At 46.8% G+C, this 21,013-nt stretch overlaps 1 protein-coding gene across 5 annotated transcripts in view; it reads right to left on the bottom strand.

The window, feature by feature from the left end:
- LOC119431833 (peroxidase-like) overlaps positions 1-21,013 on the bottom strand; it is a 219,545-nt gene that overhangs the window by 74,438 nt on the left and 124,094 nt on the right. For 4 of the 5 annotated variants that reach the window (XM_049657755.1, XM_049657754.1, XM_049657758.1 and 1 more), the window contains 2 exons: positions 16,449-16,589; positions 14,066-14,167 (listed from right to left, as the gene is read on the bottom strand). In XM_049657755.1, coding sequence (XP_049513712.1) covers positions 14,066-14,167; positions 16,449-16,589 — 243 coding nt within the window. The remainder of the gene's footprint in view (positions 1-14,065; positions 14,168-16,448; positions 16,590-21,013) is intronic. The other variant, XM_049657757.1, reaches the window with a different exon arrangement.

Raw genomic sequence — 21,013 nt, forward strand, 5'->3', positions numbered from 1 at the left:
ACTACAGTGTATGTGTATTCCTGAAGGCGTAGGGCCCAGCGACCGAGGCGTCCGGTGGGATCCTTGAGGGAAGAAAGCCAACAAAGGGCGTGGTGATCGGTTATAACCGTAAATGGTCGACCATATATGTAAGGTCGGAACTTGCCCACAGCCCAAACGAGGGCGAGACATTCCCGCTCAGTAATCGAATAATTGCGCTCAGACGGGGAGAGGAGGCGGCTGGCGTAGGCGATAACGCGGTTGTGCCCACGTTGGCGTTGGGCTAAAATTGCGCCGATGCCGTATCCACTGGCGTCAGTGCGAATTTCTGTCGGAGCAGAAGCGTCAAAATGGGCGAGAACAGGTGGTGTGGTGAGTAGCGTGATGAGGCGCGAGAAAGAAGTCGCTTGTTCAGAGCCCCAGCAGAAAGGAACATCTTTCTTGAGGAGGTCAGTCAGGGGACGAGCAACATGCGCGAAATTTTGCACAAACCGACGGAAGTAAGAACAAAGACCAATAAAGCTGCGAACATCTTTGGCAGAGGTCGGTACAGGGAAATTCTGCACTGCACGAACTTTAGCGGGATCGGGGCGAATGCCTGACGAATCGACGAGATGTCCGAGCATGGTTATTTGGCGGTGACCGAAGTGGCACTTGGACGAGTTGAGCTGCAGGCCAGCGGCGCGAAAAACGGAAAGCACAGATGAAAGTCGTTCAAGATGGGCCGCAAAAGTTGGAGAGAATACGATGACGTCATCCAAGTAACACAAGCAGATGGACCATTTCAATCCACGCAAGAGCATGTCCATCATACGTTCAAAGGTCGCCGGGGCATTGCACAAGCCGAAAGGCATTACCCTAAACTGATAGAGGCCGTCAGGTGTAACGAATGCGGTTTTCTCACGGTCCATTTCATCCACGGGAATTTGCCAATATCCGGAGCGAAGGTCTATTGATGAAAAATAAGTGGCACCGTGAAGACAGTCCAGAGCATCGTCGATCCGTGGAAGCGGGTATACATCTTTCTTGGTGATCTGGTTTAGATGACGATAGTCCACGCAGAATCGCCAGCTGTTGTCCTTCTTTTTGACGAGCACAACAGGGGAAGCCCACGGACTGGAAGAGTGTTCAATAATCCCTTTGGCAAGCATTTTGTCAACTTCGCTCTGGATAACTTGTCGCTCAGAGGGCGACACCCGGTATGGGCGTCGGCGAACAGGTGCCGCATCGCCGGTATTTATACGATGCTTCACAACCGTAGTTTGACCCAAAGAGCGATCGTTCAGGTCGAAAATGTCGGCGAAGGACTCGAGGAGGTCATGGAGCTCTGCGGCGGATTGGGGGTCGAGGTCCGGCGCAATCATCTTGGCAATGTCGTCGGCCGGGGCAGATGCAGAAGGCGCAGAACGAGCACTGGTCGATGATGTAGCAAGAGATAGTGCTGAAATATAGCACTCGCGGGACGGTGACAACGTGGCAAGTGACATCCCTCGAGGAAGTACCTGAGGGCACTGGCCGAAATTGAGGATGGGAAGACAGGTCTGATTGGCCGCTACAGAAATGACGGTGTGTGGGAAGGAGACATTGTGGGAAAGAAGGACTGAAGTCGCGGGAGTGAGGACATAGTCTCCGTCTGGAACAGGTGGAGAGGCGAAAACGGTGATGCAGGTTGCTGCTTGGGGAAGAAGACGAATAAAATCCGCAGAACAAAGCTGAGTTGGTGCTTGAGCAGGAAGGTCAATGGAAAGGGGTAGGTCAAGTTGGACAACACCGGCTGAACAGTCAATCAGAGCAGAATGGGTGGTCAAAAAGTCGAGGCCGAGGATCACATCGTGGGGGCAGCGTTCGAGCACACTAAACAAAACGGACGTGTGGCGTCCGGCGACACTGACACGTGCAGCACACATTCCGAGCACAGCCGGAGTTCCACCGTCGGCGACCTGTAGCAGTCGAGTCGGAGCAGGAGTAAGGACTTTCTTCAGGCGCGTCCGAAGGTCAGCACTCATGATGGAAACTTGCGCTCCAGTGTCGATGAGCGCTGTAACAGGCAAACCATCCACAGCCACGTCCAAAAGGTTCCGATCAGTAGGCAGGGTCAACAGAGGAATTTCAGGCCGGGGTGCTAGAGCAGCGTCACCTCCCGGAGCTGCCCCAGTCAGTTTCCCGTCGGAGAGCGGCGACGGTAAGCAGGGGACGGGGAACGACGCAGCATGGGTGAACGGGAGCGGCTACTGTGCGGTGATGATGAGCGGTTAGTCGCAGTGACTCGGGCGTTGTCAGGTGCATCTTCGAACTCGGTGGGGGGCGCAGGCGGGCGAGGATTCAGTGGGGAGCGGCGGTAGGCGGGAAAGCTTGGTCGAGAGAGGGCCGGCCAGGAACTTCGGCAATGGCGAAAGATGTGGCCCACACGTCCACAATAGAAGCAGATGGGTCGGTCATCATGTGTGCGCCATTCGGCCGGGTTGCGATAGCTCGGGTAAGGACCGCTCTGGTTCCGGTAAACAGGGGCAGAGGCAGCAGACGAAGCGAAGTCAGGACGGTTGGCGGAGCAGATGGATTGCAGACCCACATTGGAAAGTTCTTGGCGAACGACCGATTGTATGAGGGACACGAGCGGCCGGGAATCGTCAAAGCACTGCGTCACTTGTGTGGCAGGAGACGCTGCTTCAATTTCTCGCCGGACTATACGTACGACGTTCTCGGAGGGAGTGGGCTCACGCGGAAGACAAAGGTCTTCACACGTCGATGAAGCAGCGGTGTTGGGTAGGCGCGTGAACTGCTGAACTATGCGGCGACTTTTCGCTTCTTCAAAGCGGCGACATTCGTTAATGATGTCATTGACTGTGTTGATGTTCTTATACACGAGAAGGTTAAACGCGTCGTCCGCTATGCCTTTTAAAACGTGACTGACCTTGTCTGCCTCTGTCATGTTCTTATCCACCTTGCGGTAAAGAGCCAAAACGTCCTGGATGTACGCCACGTAAGATTCAGTGGACGTCTGTGCACGGGTCCCAAGGTCCTTCTGAGCAGCACGTTGGCGGCCGATGGGCTTGCCGAACAAATCACGAAGCTTCTGTTTGCATTGCTCCCAACTGGTAATCTCTTCTTCATGTGTCTCGAACCAGACTCGTGCCGTTTTTTTGAGGTAGTATATTACGTTGGCCAGCATAAGCGTGTTATCCCACCTGTTGCTGGCGCAGACCCGTTCGTAATTTGCCAACCAGTCATCGACGTCAACGTTGTCAATCCCAGAAAACATGCCAGGGTCGCGGGGCTGGGTTAGGATGACCGTCGGTGGCGTCGACGGGGCCGCGGTTGAAGACTCCCCTTCGGATGACATGGCAGCCAGGTTACGTCCGCTGCGGAGCTCCGTCTTGCGCAAGTGAGTACCCCGCACGTCCACCAATAATGTTACGGGAAGGAAGAAACGTACTGGTTTTGCAGACGGGTTTTAATGGCTACGCAGAGAAGCGAAAACCCAGAATCTTCTTTGTCGTCTCCCAGGGCACCAACCATGTCTTCTTCTTTCCACCTTACGCACTGTGACAATATTAATTAGGCAATCTTTTTGTGTCACAAAGAAAATTATAAATTGCTCGCTAAACATTCCCGTGGCTATATCCTAACACCGTGGCTCCAAGTGAGAGTATAACAGAACTGCTTAAAGGCAGTCCTAGATTTCGAAGTGGGATTTCAAAACATCGTTGTCGATGATTAGAAAAGCGCCAACACGATAATAAAAAGTGATTGATGGATTCTGGTTCATTGCAGAGGTAGCATAATGGGGATGCCGCCAGACCACATCTGTGCAAGTAAAAATTTAGTTGTGGAATACGGCAACGCAGCCTTGTAAATGTTACTTCGAATTGCCGGTTAGGACTGTCGGTTCCAAGAATAATTTAGATGTATAAAATCTGTAGATTTTGCTAACGCGTGGCTTTTCTTGTCTTCGGTCAAAGAAAACTGCCTACATCTGGCTGCAGTGATATGCGCAGTTGCCGGCAGCACAGATATCGCCGGACCTTTTAAAGAAGCTCGTGCTAAAGAATCAGCTATTTCATTAAGTTCGATGTCTCGGTGGCCTGGTACCCATACTAAATGAACTAACCATAAATGGGGTGGAGCTAATGTGTAAAACGTGTTCAAAGCTGTCGAATTTGTAGACGCGTCAAGCGCGCTGCATACACAAAGGGAATCTGTGACGATAACAACTTTTGTGACATTTAGCGGTAACTTTCGCAATGCAAGAACTATTGCCAGAAGTGCGGCCTGAAAAATTGATGTGTAATCTGGCAGGCGAAGTGAAACAGACCAATCTAGGGATGGTGAGTAAATTCCCACGCCTGCCTTCTCTTAACACAAGGAATCATCAGTCGCAATAACATTTATTGGGAAATGGGCCAAATAGTCTTGCAAAAGGGCATTCAAATATGTTGGTGGCAGCAGTTTTGCGTTATTGGGGAAAATGTCCGCAAATTCTATTTTAAGGGACAATGTGGACCTATCAAACGGAATGATTTCCCTGATGCGAACATTTAAAGGTGCTAATTGTGCCTGCACAAATACAACCTGTGGGGTATGTAACCGTGGCCACGTGTTGTCAAAAAATAAATTTGGTTCACTAATAAATATATATTCTGTACGTCTAAGAGGAGATTCATAAGTCCTTAAGTGGGTTTGAACCGTAAACATGCGCAATCTCGTTTGAAGAGAAGGTAATCGTGCTTCTTGGAATAACACGTTATTACCAACGAATTCAGGCAGACCTAAACGTAATCGAAGAGCTTCTCTTTCTAAAAGAAGAAGTGGTCTTATTTTATATCTTGCACTTCCGGAAAACGAAACATAGCCAAATCCTAGAATCGGTCTTACATACATACGGTAGATCATAATTAATGTATCGCTTCGCATACCAGAACGCCGGTTACTGATTCTACGTAATAAACCCACAGCTCGTGTCCCTTTCATTGCAATATTTTCTATGTGAGAACGCCAGTTAAGCTTTTCATCATATGTGATACCCAGGTACTTAAGCGACTCTACCTGTGGGATGGTTCTCTGATCATATACTAATGATAAATGTATCGGCCCGGAAAGCAGAAAGACAAGGACTGCAGTTTTGTTTACGTTTAGTGACAGCTGAAGGGTGTGAAGCCACTTCTCTAGGATGCATAGGTACGTTTGCAAGGACATGTTAATAATTTTTGTCTCTTGCTGTCGGGAAAAATGCGATGTCGTCTGCATTGACATAGAGATGAACTTCCCGGCGCAGTGGAATTGAACTCATCAAAAGGTTAAATAGTACAGGAGACAGAACAGCCCCCTGGGGCACCCCTCTTGCCTGATCGAACTTTGTTGAAGAAAAGCCGTTTTGAAAACAGTAAAATTTTCTGTTTCTTAGAAATGCAAAAATCCATGTCGTTATATATTTCGGAAAATTGTAGGACCGTAATCTGTCCAGTAGTAGCGGGTACTCGACTCTGTCATAAGCTTTCGCCACGTCAAGAGGCAATAAAGCACTCAATTATTTTCTATTCCGAGCAAGTTGGATACGGCTTTCCAAGTCTACATGCGCACACCAAATGGAGAGACCAGGTCGGAAACCGATTTGACTTGGGCTCAGTAACGAATTTTTAGATATATGATCCATCATGCGATCATATAGAACTCTTTCAATAAGTTTTGTCATATTTGATGCAAGAGAGATAGGCCGAATATTGTCAACATTGTAGCCAGCTCCTTGTTTTTTAAGTAGCGGAATTATTTTGGCTGTCCTGCATTCTTGAGGAATCCAAGCATTTTTTAGAGAATAATTTACTGTGTTCAGAAGTTCCTCAGGAGACATTGCGAACAAAATTTTTAGCATGGCATTGGAAATGCAATCAGGACTTGGGGCTGAGGCAGGCAAAGATCAAACGATATTGGAAAGCTCTGGCACTGTGACTTCCACAAAGTCATCCGCGATGGGAAGTCTTAATTGTCGATTCGGCAAACGTGATGTTAAGCGTTGAGCTAATCCCTTTCCTATGAATTCTAATGAAGCAGGTATCTCGCGTGGTGAAAGAATTACCGACGCAATATTCGCTGGTGTTCGTATGAACTTTCTATACCGAAGGAATCTCAACAGAGCTTTTTTGTAGTTAGGCTTAGAGAGGAATGCATGATGTTTTTCATCATATTCATTTTTGGCATGTGATACTGTTTTCTTGAATGTGGCAGCTGCCAACTTATAATCACTCCAGTTATTCGGAGAATGATTGTGAAGTAGTTTTTTCCAAGCGGCTTCTCGTCGTCTATAATCCTGCGTGCACTCCGAATTCCACCAAGGAGAGTCAGTACTTTTATCTTTGGTAACATTAGACTGAGACCTTTTATAGGAACTCTTTAATACAGCGTAAAGGCTCATGGCTTTGATGTCATCCGGCACCGTTATCTGGAAGTTGACGGTCGCTTTTAAGATACTCTGAAATTTCTGGTAATTGAAAAAAATGCGCGATGGAGACTCTAAAGAAGTAAGAGGGCACACAAAATCAAACAGAATTGGTAGATGGTCACTGTTTGAGGCAGAGTCGACTGTAGACCAGGAAGTGACGGACATCCCCGAACTGGCAAATGTCAGATCCAATGCTGATTTATAAAGCCTTGAATAAACGTAACTGCTTTCGTACCTAAGCAAAAAAAAATTTAGATTATTAGCCCAATCCAACAATCCCTTTCCACATGAGTCTGTTCTAAAAACCCAAGCCACATGATTGGAATTAAAGTCTCCCGCTATCACAATTTCTTTCCTGCAAGATTTTACAACGGTATCAAGATATCTATCGTCTTGAACACCTGCGGGAAAATATACATTAACTAAAGAAAACAGGGAACAACCAGGAATAGTTACATCTAATGCTAATATCTCGCACTCCGTAGACATATACTGATATGATATGTTTGCCTTGTGGCATATTTTAGTTGTTATCAAGAAAGCAAGTCCTCCGCCTCTCGATGGATGGTCCAACCTAAATAAACGATAGTTTCTTATGTGCAAATCTTGGCCATTCGAGAGCCAAGTCTCCTGCAAAAGAATAATGTTAGGAGAACATTTTGAACAAAAATATATTAAATCTATTGCTGCAGAAATAATGGAACGGCAGTTCCACTGTAATACCTTTAAAACACATATGATAAATGAATGCCTACTTTAGAAATCAATTGCTATAAAGTACTGTCTTTTAAAAAAATCTCTCTTCGAAAGACTGTCTTTACCGTGTTTAGTGGGTTTTGATTGAGAGATAGAACTTGAAGAATTAGGATCAGCATCTGTCTTGGAAAGACTATCCTTAACAACTTTTTGGGTTTTTGAGTGCGGGACAGAGGTGGATAAATTATAATTCAGTGATTTTGTGCGTTTAAGCGTCGGAGGGCCCATTCCTGCATCCTGGTTGTTCTCCGATACTGATCCAGAGAAGCATCCGTTGTCGGTTTGCGGAGTTGAAGTTGATTGCCCTGTATTTTCAGCGTTTTCCGCAATGATTGGCGAGGGATCTATTATCTTCCCAGCGTTTGATGTAAGGGGATGTGTAGGAGTCTGTAAGCTAGTGTTAGAACTCGCTACAGAACTGAAAAGCTGAACAATTTGAGATGTCATCACATGAGCTAGAGTCTCCGACAGGTTTGATGTTAGTCGTTCCATAGCTTTTGACAGTGCTTTTTTGACAGCTATCGGAATAGCATCGGAAAGGGTTGAGTCTGCAACCATTTGTTGACGGGCTGTCACTCCTGCATATCCCTTAGATCTTCCCTGGACCTCAGCAACAGCATCACGGCGTGAGCAACGTCTCCTTTTGATTACTTCTATAATTTGAAGTTCCTGTGTTCTCACAGGACTATTCGAGTAGTTAGCGGGGTGACCACCACTACAGAGACAGCATTTCCCTCCTTCGGACGAGCAATTACTAGAATTGTGGTTGTCACCGCAATTACGGCAACGTGGCGCAAATCTGCAGCCCCTCACGTTGTGACCGAATCGCCAAAAGATGGCGCATTGTACAATGCGTGGAGCCACAGCTTCAACCATGTAAATTAGGGGCCAAAGCTTGATTTCTGTCGGACGTATTTCCCAGCACATGTGATTATCACTGACTGACTCAGTTGGAGTCTTCTTATTGTCAATCACTCGGCTACACCGGTACACGGAGATGACACTAGCCACCGAAAACATCTATAAAATCTCTTCCGGGGTTAAACTGACGTCTACACCTCGTACAATGCCTCTAGAGCATGCAAGATGCGGTGGGACGAAACATCTGCACGGATGTGAAGCGAACGTTGAGCAATTTAGCAGTTCCGTGGCACAGTTGTGGTCTGGCGAGCAACAGAATATACCTCCCCCGCCGAACTGGCGGACCTCAGTGATCTGTCGGAAGTGGGTTCACGCCTTCTGCAATTCCGCCTGAATCGTCTTCGGGTTCTTCATGTTGATTACACCCCCGTCAGTAGGCACCATGGCCACGGGAACGTCGCGGGTTCCACTGCGGAGAAACAACTCAAGCGGTAGCTCCTGGGGAGATACCGAGGCTGACCACGGAGAAGCCCCGAGGCCAGGTGATGAGACAGACATCAAGCAAGGCTGACTAACTCAAAAACACATAAGAATTCTTCAAACGGAACTAGAAAGTGTAACGTAAAAGAGCAAGGTGAACAAAGAAAATACCACACGATACTTGACCCAAGCCCCCAAAGTAGGAGATGCTGTTACGGCGATCGAACGCAGGAACGCAGGAATCGACCGACCCTGGCCGCGTGCTTAGCTACGATGATTGCGTTCGAGCGTCGTCGTCTTCGTACACAGCTAGCGCGTTCGCAGGCGCTCGTGCCAATGCTCTGCGAGGTGAAGAAGAGGTTTTGCGCGCTATGCTTGGGAGAAAGAGAGAGATTGTGGTTGTGAAGCGGAAGAGACGCTATTTTTTGCAGAGATACATAAAATGAGACCGCCTTTTGGGTGAAACTGCGACAATTCTTTTAGGGGCGAAGCTCCTTAGGGTGTGGGTCGTTCCCTCCTCTGTAGTAGTAGTAGTAGTAGTAGTAGTATTATGTAGCCACCTGTAGTTCTATGAAGTGTTCACTAGATGGCGTTCAGGTTCCGCTTCCATTTCCGGTTCCACTTCCGGTTCCGGTTCCACTTTGCGCGCGTTCGGTGCGAACGCGGGCAAAACGCCGACGGCGTCGACAACAGTTCTGCGCGTTGCTGGTGCTGCTGCATGTCCAAGTTTATACAGCTGATAAAACTACCTTGAGTCTCTCGTTCCCGACGCGCGCTCTCTCTATCTCTCGTCCGTAGCTGTGGTTTACCCGAATGATCCCCCGGTGCTTCGCCCACTCATCATCATTCACTTCGTGGATATGCTGTGATTTTTTTATTTTGAGAAATTAAATTTTTCTTCACTAACGCCTTGCGCCACGTGGTGGGCCTGTGTGGTCGGGGTGCTTCGGGATGATGTGGCTCGGCATGATTATTTCCGCCAGACACCGATGCCTAACGGTGAATTAAGCCGCCACCGACGCCGAATTTTCTGCAACACGGGGCCCTTAACGCTATCGCCCGATTCTTGGCCTATCCCCCTCAGTGGGTGCGAGCCATGATAAAGGATCATCATCATCTCATCATCATCATGAGACCGAGAGAGAGAGAGAGAGAGAGACGCATTCACGCGTAGTGGGTCTGCTGGAACGCGTTGTCGGCATTGGAAAGCGGTGGAACGCAGTGTCAGCATTGCAATGCAGTGTTGGTGTTGCAAGCTGCGCTATGCAGCCCACAGTGACGACCGTATGTCCGAGACGCGCGAAAAGAAATTATCATCATCATGAATAATAAGATGAAAACTTCTCACGCACTTCCGGAAAATGCTGGTTGCGATCTCCTAGCTGCGCTGTTTCAGGCGTTGCGCGGCCAAGTGTATGGTTAAGCGTTTCATTTTTTTAAGCAGCCTGTCCGCCCAGTGATTTAATCTTTAAGTAACGTGCTGGGAACCACGATTTTTCGGCCCAACGTCCATCATCACTATTAATAGATACAATCACACACACGCACACACCCATATATATATATATATATATATATATATATATATATATATATATGGGTGTGTTCCGAGCTTCCGACCGTCCTACTGCAAGCAACGACAAGTTTACGCCCATGATAGCTACTGACCTACGGCCTGCTTACGCCGACGCCCTTCGCCGTATTCTGATGTCCTATGACGACATCTTTGATTTTGGAAATCGCCCGCTAGGTCGCACCCGTGTCGTCACCCATCCCATCCTCACTGGTGACGCTCCTCCTATACACCGGAGGCTCTACCGTGTGTCTGCGGCTGAACGCCAGGTGATCCAAACGGAAGTGGACAAAATGCTCTCCAAAGATATTATCGAGCCTTCCTGCAGTCCGTGGGTGTCACCTGTCGATTTGGTTAAAAAGAAGGACAATACCTGGAGATTTTGTATCGATTACCGTCACCTGAATAAGATTACGAAAAAGGACGTGTATCCGCTTCCGCGTATTGTTGACGTGCTGGACTGCTTACACGGTGCCAGTTATTTTTCATCGATTGATTTGCGCTCCGGCTACTGGCAAATCGCAGTGGATGAACGAGATCGCGAAAAGACCGCCTTCGTCACCCCAGATGGTCTCTACCAATTTAAAGTGATGTCCTTTTGGACTGTGTAATGCCCCTGCTACCTTCGAGCGCATGATGGACTCTCTTCTGTGCGGATTTAAATGGACCACATGCCTCTGCTACCTTGATGACGTCATAGTTTTTTCACCGACGTTTGAGAGCCACCTTCACCGACTCTCAGCTATCCTTGATGTTTTTCGACGTGCCGGCCTACAACTCAATTCTGCAAAATGACACTTCGGCCGCCGCCAAATACGAGTACTTGGTCACTTGGTTGACGCTTCTGGCGTCCAGCCTGACCCTGAAAAAGTTCGTGCCGTTGGGGAGTTTCCCCTTCCGCGTTCTCCTACCGATGTCCGCAGTTTTCTAGGGCTGTGTTCCTATTTTCGGCGATTTATCCAGAACTTTGCTGAAATCGCTCGTCCTCTCACAGACCTTCTGAAAAAGGACACCACTTTTCGTTGGGGACCCGACCAGGCTGAAGCATTTTCAACGCTTATAAGTCGCCTTACCAATCCACCCGTGTTGGGTCATTTTGATCCGCATGCCTAGACAGAAGTTCGCACTGATGCAAGCGGCCATGGCATTGGCGCTATCTTGTCCCAACGACAGCGGGACACCAATCGCGTGATGGCGTATGCTAGCCGTCTTCTTTCTGCACCAGAGCGAAACTACTCGATAACAGAACGTGAATGCTTGGCCCTTGTTTGGTCCATTGCTAAGTTCCGCCCTTACCTGTTCGGTCGACATTTCACCGTCGTGACAGATCACCATGCCTTATGTTGGCTATCCTCACTCAGAGACCCGACAGGCCGTCTTGGCCGCTGGGCTTTACGCCTGCAAGAGTACACGTTTTCCGTGTCCTACAAATCTGGGCAGCTACATAAGGACGCCGACTGCCTCTCCCGCTACCTTGTCGACCCACCCGATGGCACCGAAACCGATACAGATACCTGCGTTTTGTCGATCTCCGCCTTCTCACGCATCGCCGACCAGCAGCGTCGTGACCCATATTCGCGATCCATCATCGAACGCCTTACCTCGGAGCAACAGGACGCTTCTCTCCGTATGTTTGTTCTCCAGGACGGGACCTTATATCGACGCAATATGAATCAACATGGTGCTGAACTGCTCCTCGTCGTTCCCCAGCATCTGCGCTCGACAATTCTCTCGCAGTTACACGATGCGCTTCTGCTGGTCATTTGGGTGTCTGCCGTACTTACGACCGTGTGCGCAGACGATTTTTCTGGCCTGGGCTATATCGCTCTGTTCGAAGCTACGTCGCTGCCTGCGAACTTTTCCAACGCCGCAAGAAGCCTCCATTGTCTCCCGCTGGCCACCTTCAGCCTATAGATATCCCCAGTGAGCCTATTTTCCGCGTCGGCCTGGACCTCCTTGGCCCATTTCCTACCTCATCCTCGGGCAACAAGTGGGTGGCTGTTGCGACGGACTATACCACGCGTTATGTCATAACGCGGGCCCTCCCTACAAGCTGCGCAACTGATGTGGCTGATTTTCTCCTCCATGAAGTGATCCTACATCATGGTGCCCCACGTCAGCTACTCACCGATAGAGGCCTCTGTTTTCTTTCTAAGGTTGTCGACGACCTTCTTCGCTCTTGCTCAACGTCCCACAAGTTCACGACGGCTTACCACCCACAGACAAACGGATTTACCGAGCGTCTCAACCGTACACTTACGGACATGCTCTCCCTGTACGTGTGTGATGATCACCGGGGATTGGGACTGCACCTTACCTTTCGTGACGTTTGCATACAATTCGTCGCGTCACGATATTACTGGTTATTCCCCGTTCTATCTACTATATAGCCGTCACCCTCTCCTGCCTCTCGACTCACTGCTCCCTTTTGATGCCACCACTACCCCGTTCTATGCTCACGACGCCATTGTTCGCGCGGCCGCAGCACGTCGTATTGCCCGTGACCGTCTTCTGGCATCTCAGACTATCCAGAAGCACCGTTACGACAGTCGTCGTCGGGGCGCTTATTTCAGCCCTGGGTCCCTTGTTCTGCTTTGGGTACCCTCCCGTCGCGTCGGCCTTTGCGAAAAACTGCTGCCACGATACGTCGGGCCATACCGAGTTCTTCGCCAAATCACCAGCCTGACATATGAGATCTCACCTGTGAATTCGAAGTCTTCTACCACCCCAGGAACTGATATCGTGCACGTTTTGCGATTAAAGACATATAACTCGCACGCTGATTCGACACCATAAGAAGCATCGAGACGATTCTTCTGCCGCCGGGGGGTTAATGTCACGTACGAGTTTGTACCGCTGTAGACAAAATGACGTTGGTTGGAGAAGAGGCTGAAGTGTCTCGGAGCTCGGTAGATGATGTCACCCTGGCCACAGAGCTACAACCCTCTAACTGTATATATTGCAAATACATATATTTTCTCCCCGTAACAATATACAGGGTGTTTCAGCGAACGCTTTCAAAAATTCTTAAAGGTTGCCTGTGGTAGATAGCACAATTCTAGTTCATGAGCTGGTCTACTCGAAGAGGCGGACATTACTTGCACAAGAAATTGAAATGCGTAATCGAATAATTAACAGAAATTCACTAATTAAGATTTTAACTAATTACCTGATGGCCCATATTGCAATTTTTGTAGCCGTGGAGTTCGCAAGGCAGATCCATTTGGAACGAATTCTCGGGATGACACCAGTTTCGAGATATTAATTCCCGAACTTTTCGGAGAAATGCATTGGCGTTCCAGTTAGGTTCTTACAAAACGTCGCTTTATGCATTGAAGCACAAAATTAGCTGGAACGCCAATGCATTTCTCCGCAAAGTTCGGGAATTAATATCTAGAATCTGTTGTCATCCTGAGAATTAATTCTAAGTGGGTGTGTTGACCACCAACTCGCAAGGCTGTCTAAGCCTTGCGAACTCCACGGCTACAATTTGTAAATTGCAATATGGGCCATCAAGGTAATTAGTTAAAAACTTAATTAGTGAATATTTGTTAATTAGTCAATTATGCATTTCGATTTCTTGGGCAAGTAATGTCCGCCTCTTCCAGTAGGCCAGCCCATTAACTAGAATTGGGCTATCTGCCACAGTCAACCTTAAATAAATTTTGAAAGCGTTCGCTGAAACACCCTGTATATGCTTACCAGCGGTAAACATTACAATATGCGCAACATGGCCTTTCAGCTAAATGTCTGGTATGGATATAGCAGGATTCTGACGTATTTTAATAGTTTCGCGCCATTTTCATGCTACAGCAAATAGATGATGGAATTTTCATTCCACAATGTACAAGTGCGAATATGACCGAGATAATGCTGACGATAATGACGTCAGGACTCTCTTCAGTAATCCGTAAGGCCATGTATGCTTGTAATTTTTAATGTAGAAAGCATCTCTTTCATCTCCCACTCTTTTGCGTACGTACCACTTCGGAATTTTCGCACGGAGGTTGTGACTTGAGTATTGAATCCGTACACTTGAGATAGGTCCGCGTACGATGTCTGCTGGTTCATCTGGTCCATGGGGCCTGCACATCAAAAGAGGAAGTTCTCAAATTCACCTGTTGTCTATTGAATGGTGCAAGTGGATCAAGTCGTGCATTCAGCAGTCAAGTAATTCGGCTCAACACCCCAATGCAGACGAAGTCCCGTCCAAAAAGTTGCTATCCACTGAAAATTATCTCAGGAAGGAAGATTTACCTCACGGACAATTGAAGAAAAAAGTTCCCTCTGTGTCTCGAACTGGCAGTATCGCCTATAGTCATTCTACCAAGTACGCTAACCAGCACCTAGCAGACAGTAATACGATAGTGAGAAATAGGCATCGCGATGCGAAGGTACGGATATCGTTCTTTAGGAGCATCCGAAAATATGAAATTTTGAATACAAATAGAATTGTCTTTGGTATTCGAAATATATTAGACTCTAGAACTCACCATTCAAAGTTGTCAAATATTCTTTTTTTTTCGAAGCATTTGTTGGAGTCTACAGACGCAAGCGATGGCTATTGTGAATAATTCTGGCGCAGGGGAGCTGCCGTTGCAGCGAAGAGGCAACAGTTGCTGAGCGAACGCATAGCTAAGCTGATGTCTGCTGAACTTTTTCCAGATATTCTTTGCGAATGTCTTGCCTTGATGGTTCATGAATTCGCGTTCTCGATTTAGGCTAGGACCTTTATTATTTTGACAATCTCAACATCTTGGAAAGTGTCTGCTCAATAATTATGTGAATGTATAATGTTATATGGGATTGTGTCTTTATGTTGAGCATTGATGAAACGCCGGACGGAATTAGAAATATGTAGTTTGTAAACATGTTATAAGATTCCATAAACTTGCCTTTAATACAGCCTGCGAGACCTCGCTCGAACGCTGCTACGTTTGAGCGAGGAGGTGATCCAGCACATAGAACCCTAGTGCTTCCGAAGGGTGGGCGAATTTCCTTATAGAATTTCGCTGTCTTTAAAGTGTTAATTGTAAGATTAGCATAATCCGCGAAGGCTTTTATAGTTCATTAATACGATAGCGTGATATACACCTGACCTCCTGACATGGATTTATTCAGTACAGATCTCGAAATTAGCTTGCATGTTGTACGTTGTACAAGTCCTGCATAGTACCCTTCTTTTCGTTGTTCTGTGAGAGATTCTCGAGATTCTTTGCCCAAGTAACCTTAGATAACTTAACGAGATGCTGGATGACTGGCATTATTATGAAAGAAACAGCCTATACGTACGTTATCGTCAATTGCTGACCCATGAAGTCCTTGCCACAATTAGTAGTGGTTCTTCCCGAAGTAACAGGACCCCATGGTTTATTTTTCATTGCTTTTATTGACCTACTTAGCTGCTGCCACGTCACACATAAAATGAACGCCGGCTTCATAGTACAATAGTTAACTATACTATTTCCATCTAATATAAAGAAAACACTGATGTTCTCTTTATTACCATTTAACACTCGGAGCACGTTCTGATCCCATTGGTTTAAAATAAACGTCGGAAAATCAGCCTGTCTCTATGCAAAGTCACGCTAAAGGCGTACCCTCAAAGAACGTACGTAGAAGCTACAAATTTCGTGTTATAAATAATGAAATTAGTTTGAAATGCTTATTGCTAATAGAGCACCACACCCTCTGCAAACTAAACTTAAAAATTCAGTTGTCCAGTTGTGTGTTTTGCCCTGTCCTGTTTTCCTGCTCAGGTTTTAGCTATGAACATATAGCAAGAAGCACAGCAGTGTTTATTAAACAAACAATTCATTACCGCGCATTCTGGATGCCTCAAGGTAATATGTTTTAGATTACTTGAGCGTTGTGCTGCATAATGGAGTAATTAATAACTTGTGCATCATATATCACCTAAATGTTCCGTAAAAGTTCTTCAAACCAAAATACCAGCATGGTTGCGAGCTCACGCTGTTATGAAATATCAACACAACTTTGCAAAGAGGTTTTACTGAACGAAGAGCGATATTTAAGAATTCCACAGCTTGTTTAATTGGCGTAATAATACAATATTAGCAGAAGAATGGAAAACCTTATACGTGTGAGAATACTGCAAATGTTTCAGAGGTTTTCAACCAATCTCTAAAGCACGCTGGCCTCTAGCAAACGTTTAGCGAGAGCTCACCTCGGCTGCTGAAGAACTTATAGATAGGCTCACCTCAAAAGAACTCTGGCTCAGACTGCACATAGCCTTGCTGTTTCCCTTTCGAAATTTATAGGTCGCATAGTATGTATTCTACGGTTGTACAGCTCATGCAATCTGCGTCAAGAACAAAACCGTGGTGTGCAGGATTATCTGCTCACCATTTCTGCACTTGTTGCACGTGTACGTCCGCATCATGCCGATCTTCGTGACGTTAAACTGCGCGTAGAAGTCGTCGTTCTCAGGCACCTCGATGGGCATGCACTCCGGTCCTTCAAGGCACGTAGGGTTGGGGCCCGGTCCTGTGGTTGTCAATAGTAGGACGAAAAAAAGAAAGAACACGCCGTAACATGCCTTGTGGAAGGACTTGATAGGCACGGCTCGGCGTGACAGTTTCAATGTTTGTTTCGTTTATTATTCTCAGATGAAGTTACCTACACAACAGTATTTGCAAGCTAGTAAGGTATATGGTGCATGGGAATGACCCAAGAATGAAATATATATCGGGCTTCTCTTGCGCGTATGTATATCTATGATGTATAGACGCAGTAAACCATTTTATTTCAAGGGAGGAATGTGCAACACAAGACTTAGCGAAGCATCGTTGTGACACCGTGTGGATAATTGCCTGTAATGTGTGAGGTGAAAGTAAAAATGCGCTGCTTACTGACAGTAGTGGTTCCGGCTGCGCAGATCAGTGCGAGCCTATGTATATGGAACGCAACTTGTGTAACATGGTCCAAGAATCTGTATACATTTTTGTGCTGTCGTTTTTGAAGGCCCCTCGTGATGCTGAATCTAAAGCCTTCTGCGGATCTATATACTACATATGTACGTGCTCTCTAAGTAAATCTGTTATTTTAAGTTGTGGAATTCTGCACTGCCACGTCCGCACGAATTTTTCAGTGTATATTCGTCTTGTCATGTTCTGCGCAGGGATAATGACGACTCAGGAGACATGTGAAAACACGTCAAAAGCCCATAATAGTTATCATGGCAAAAAAAAGTGCACACATCTCGCCTCTTTTGGGAAATCAGTTTCCACGCTATAGTTCGTGAATGACAACAGCGTAATGTGCCTCAACCTGTTAGGTGACCTGTGAAATTTGTCATTTACTCAACACTGCAACAGGTGGTGCCAATTATGTGCGCCGAAATATTCAAACATTACCGGTACTTTCAACGCATGCGTTACAATCTGCCATGACACCAGCATCTAGGTACTGGGTGGTGGCACAAGTTTACCAAATGCCCAGCACAGCCGAACCGTCGCATCAGTTCCTAACATCCCTCACACAATGTTACGAGGCTCGAGCGTGAGATGGAAAAAGCGTAAGCTTTTCTTGCACTATAGGGCTAAATGTCTGACACAGTGTGCAGTGTCCCATTCGCAACAACATTGAACAAATCCATCCGCAACTCTTACAAAGATGAACGCGAGAATATATCGAGTAGCATTACTTCCGTCAGGAATTTCAGCGGAAACTAGTGGAGCTAGTCAACTGCACTGGCAAACTTTTCTTCATGGTGATTGCTCATAAACAATTCGACTGTAGATGTTCTGAGAAATAACTGCCGGCATAGCTGCATGTGCCAAGCGCGCAATGCGCACCAACTACCTTGTTGTAGTGTGCAGCTGGAATCACGATGAGCCTTGCATAATGGATCTAAGAGCAATGACAGCATATATGAGAGCCTGCCATATTCACGGAACGTAATCAAGAGCCCTGCAGCTGCAGAAACATGGCCACATGCGCTGTGAGGTGATGCACTCACAGCACAGCGCATATAGTGAGAGAGAACATTATATTTACCTGATGGATCAAGGTATATTTTCAGTACAGGTGAGGACAAGGGAAGTTGGGCTAAGTATTGCTCAATATGTTTTCACATATGTATTCTAACTATTGCATAAGTCATATTTTTATTGTACTCTCCCCCCTTACACAATTAATGCCTCTAGGGGTCTGTAAGGTGTCGTTAAATTAATAAAAAATAAATAAATAAGGTTCACACCTTGTATAATTTCAGCGTATGCGTCAATTATGGCAAAAGTGAATGCCACAATGTTCGCTCAAAACCACAGTGTCTCACTAAAGTTGATGAGAGTTCTTGCTGAAATATTTATTGCTCAAATGGGAGCAGAGAGAAAGGCTCTCCTCTCTTAAATATTCTTCCCACAATAATTGCATACCTTCATCTGTAATGATTAAAATGAGGGCCGCTCCGATTGGACATTATATGTCAAAATATCTGCAACCACGTAAATAAAAACGCAGCGACGCCTCTACCGGCGTCTTCTTCATTGTACAACATTAGCAAGCGCTGCACCAAGAGCATAACTCGAGCAGGCAAACTGTTGTTTAAATGTCGTTTCTCTTGCTTTGCTTTTGTTCCTCTTAAATGTCATAACATATAAAAGCGGCTTTTTTTTTTGTCTTGGCACCGTCGAACCATTATTGCATGCTACATTGTTTGCGTTAGTACAAAAGTGCATTAGCATTACGTCGCACCTATTTAAACTACCCGATCCATTATTTACACCGCATTCACCACATAGCAAAGTGTTATTCAGGAGCTCACTCGACACACGTTCTCCCTGTGCACGATGAGAGAAGTGCAACTGATGGTGGTCCGGAGCAGACCAGCGTCAGTTGCCGTATATATATCTAAACTCACACCGCGTGACCGGGGTCCCACGCTTACCACCAACATACACTTTTTTTCACTTTGAAACTCTTAATGCTAACACAATAAATTGTAAGTCAATGCTGAGACGATAGGGCCACGCAAGATTGCACGCCATTCTTCTTTTGGAAAATCATTGTACTGCGACTATAAGCAACTGTTTGCTGACACATTGGAGAGTTTCTAAATGTGAAAAGCTTGTTAAATTCTCTTGGTAGTTTACTTTTGTAATACCTTAGGGTTGGCTAAAATTTATCTCACCATGGCAATGCAAAGCCTCCAAAGGTAACGAAGGGTTCGCCGCCAGCGCAGAGCAATTCTAGAGTCGCGCACTTAGAGCACGAGAACGCGCAGTTCAGAGCCGCGTTGCAGCAGCTCAGGGCCGAGTTCGAGTCATTCCGGAAGTCGGGTTCATCCGTGCCGCCCGCGCAGGCCCTCAGGGAAATGCCCGCGGAAACGCAGGAGCAGGCGCGGTCCACCAAGCAGCGGGCCTTCGCGGACCCCGTTGAGGGAGAAGGGGACCTCGAGGAATTCAAAAGCGAGATTAGGAACTCCATGAAGGAGGTTAGGGAGTCGGTGCACAGCACCCTCGAAACTAGGGTCGCTCTCGGAGAGTCAATCCCCGGGTATTCGGGTTCGGTTAGAAATGGTGTACCCTCAGAAGCAGAGGATTTTAGATGCTGTTCCCCATATGAAAGGCCAAGCAAAACCTCCGAACATAGCGGGTCAGGATAACGAATTCCTAATCTGGAAGTGGAACTGCGCCGGGTTCCTGCCGAAAAAGGCGGTCCTGCAGCAGTTCATTCGTTCACACGAGCGTAAACCGCACGTCATTTTATTACAGGACTCTCGGGGAGACAGTTTCCCTGCAGGGTTACAGGTCTCACTTCGTCTTTGGCGCAGGCAGGTGGGGCATTTGCTTCCTCGTGTCCAAGCGATGTTCTTTTGCCGTACACTCGATGCGCAAGGTCGAGCATTCGCTAATCGAAACCATTCCCAATGCCTGGCTAAAATTATTAAAGTTAGGGTCACGGATTGGGATCTCTTTCGAAAAATCAGGGAGGGAAAGACGGCGGATCCCACAGATTGTAAAGAATAGTTGTTGCAGTTGAAAAGGGACGTCGAGTCCGCCACCAAGACGGTCCGCAGGGACCTCAAGGTGGACAGGATGGACAGCCGTCTCGCTCACCTCTGCAAGACAAATGCTGCTCTCCTGGCCAGGTGGAATGGTCAACGGCTCAATCGTAGACTCCGTAAGAGGATGCCAGAACTAAATCGCACCATTGAGGAACACTGTCGCACGCTCGCTATGCAACCGTGAGACGAGCTTTGTAATTCTGTCCATGGGCAAATGCACACGGGAGGCAAGTGGGACCTCCTGAAGCAGCTCCTAGACGAATCGGCTTCCAAATCCAACCAGAGACTAGCTATGGATAGGATGTTGCACGAAGCCAAACGAGAAGACTCCACGGTGCGGGACATTATCCAGTCGTTGGCCGACAGATACCTACCCACAGGCTCCTGGGGTGACGCGGGCTAAACGAATTGCCGAGTAAGCATTGCCATCGGTAGTAATGCCGGAGAGCAGAACGCTATGCTAGAAGCAGTGCGCGGGAGGTAATACTGAGTTTAAATTGAGAATAAAAATGAGCACGCCACAAAATTAGCACTTGTATCCGAGCAGCTTGTTCTTCAAATTCAAAAAAGTTGAAAGCTGTGCACAATCGTGGTGAAGTATATTAGGTCAAAATAGTTCTGTTTTGTTTAAAGGCGTGAATGTATGTACGCTCATCTTGCATTCAAGAAAATAAAATTAAAAATCTCAGACCGTATATCGTTTTCGACGGTCTATGATATATGACGTTGACAGAGGCATTTACATGATGCTTAAAATATACTGCTGCGAAAACGATGAAAAATTTAGGCACCAAGCTGCGCAGATTTCGTGCAGATGTTGTGAATAGGACCGAATTCATTTGTGTTCAAAAAGGTCAACGACTGCTGGTGTACTATACTTGATATATAGGATAGAAGAAAA

The sequence above is a fragment of the Dermacentor silvarum genome, chromosome 10 (genome assembly GCF_013339745.2).
Source record: "Dermacentor silvarum isolate Dsil-2018 chromosome 10, BIME_Dsil_1.4, whole genome shotgun sequence".
Lineage (NCBI taxonomy): Eukaryota > Metazoa > Arthropoda > Arachnida > Ixodida > Ixodidae > Dermacentor > Dermacentor silvarum.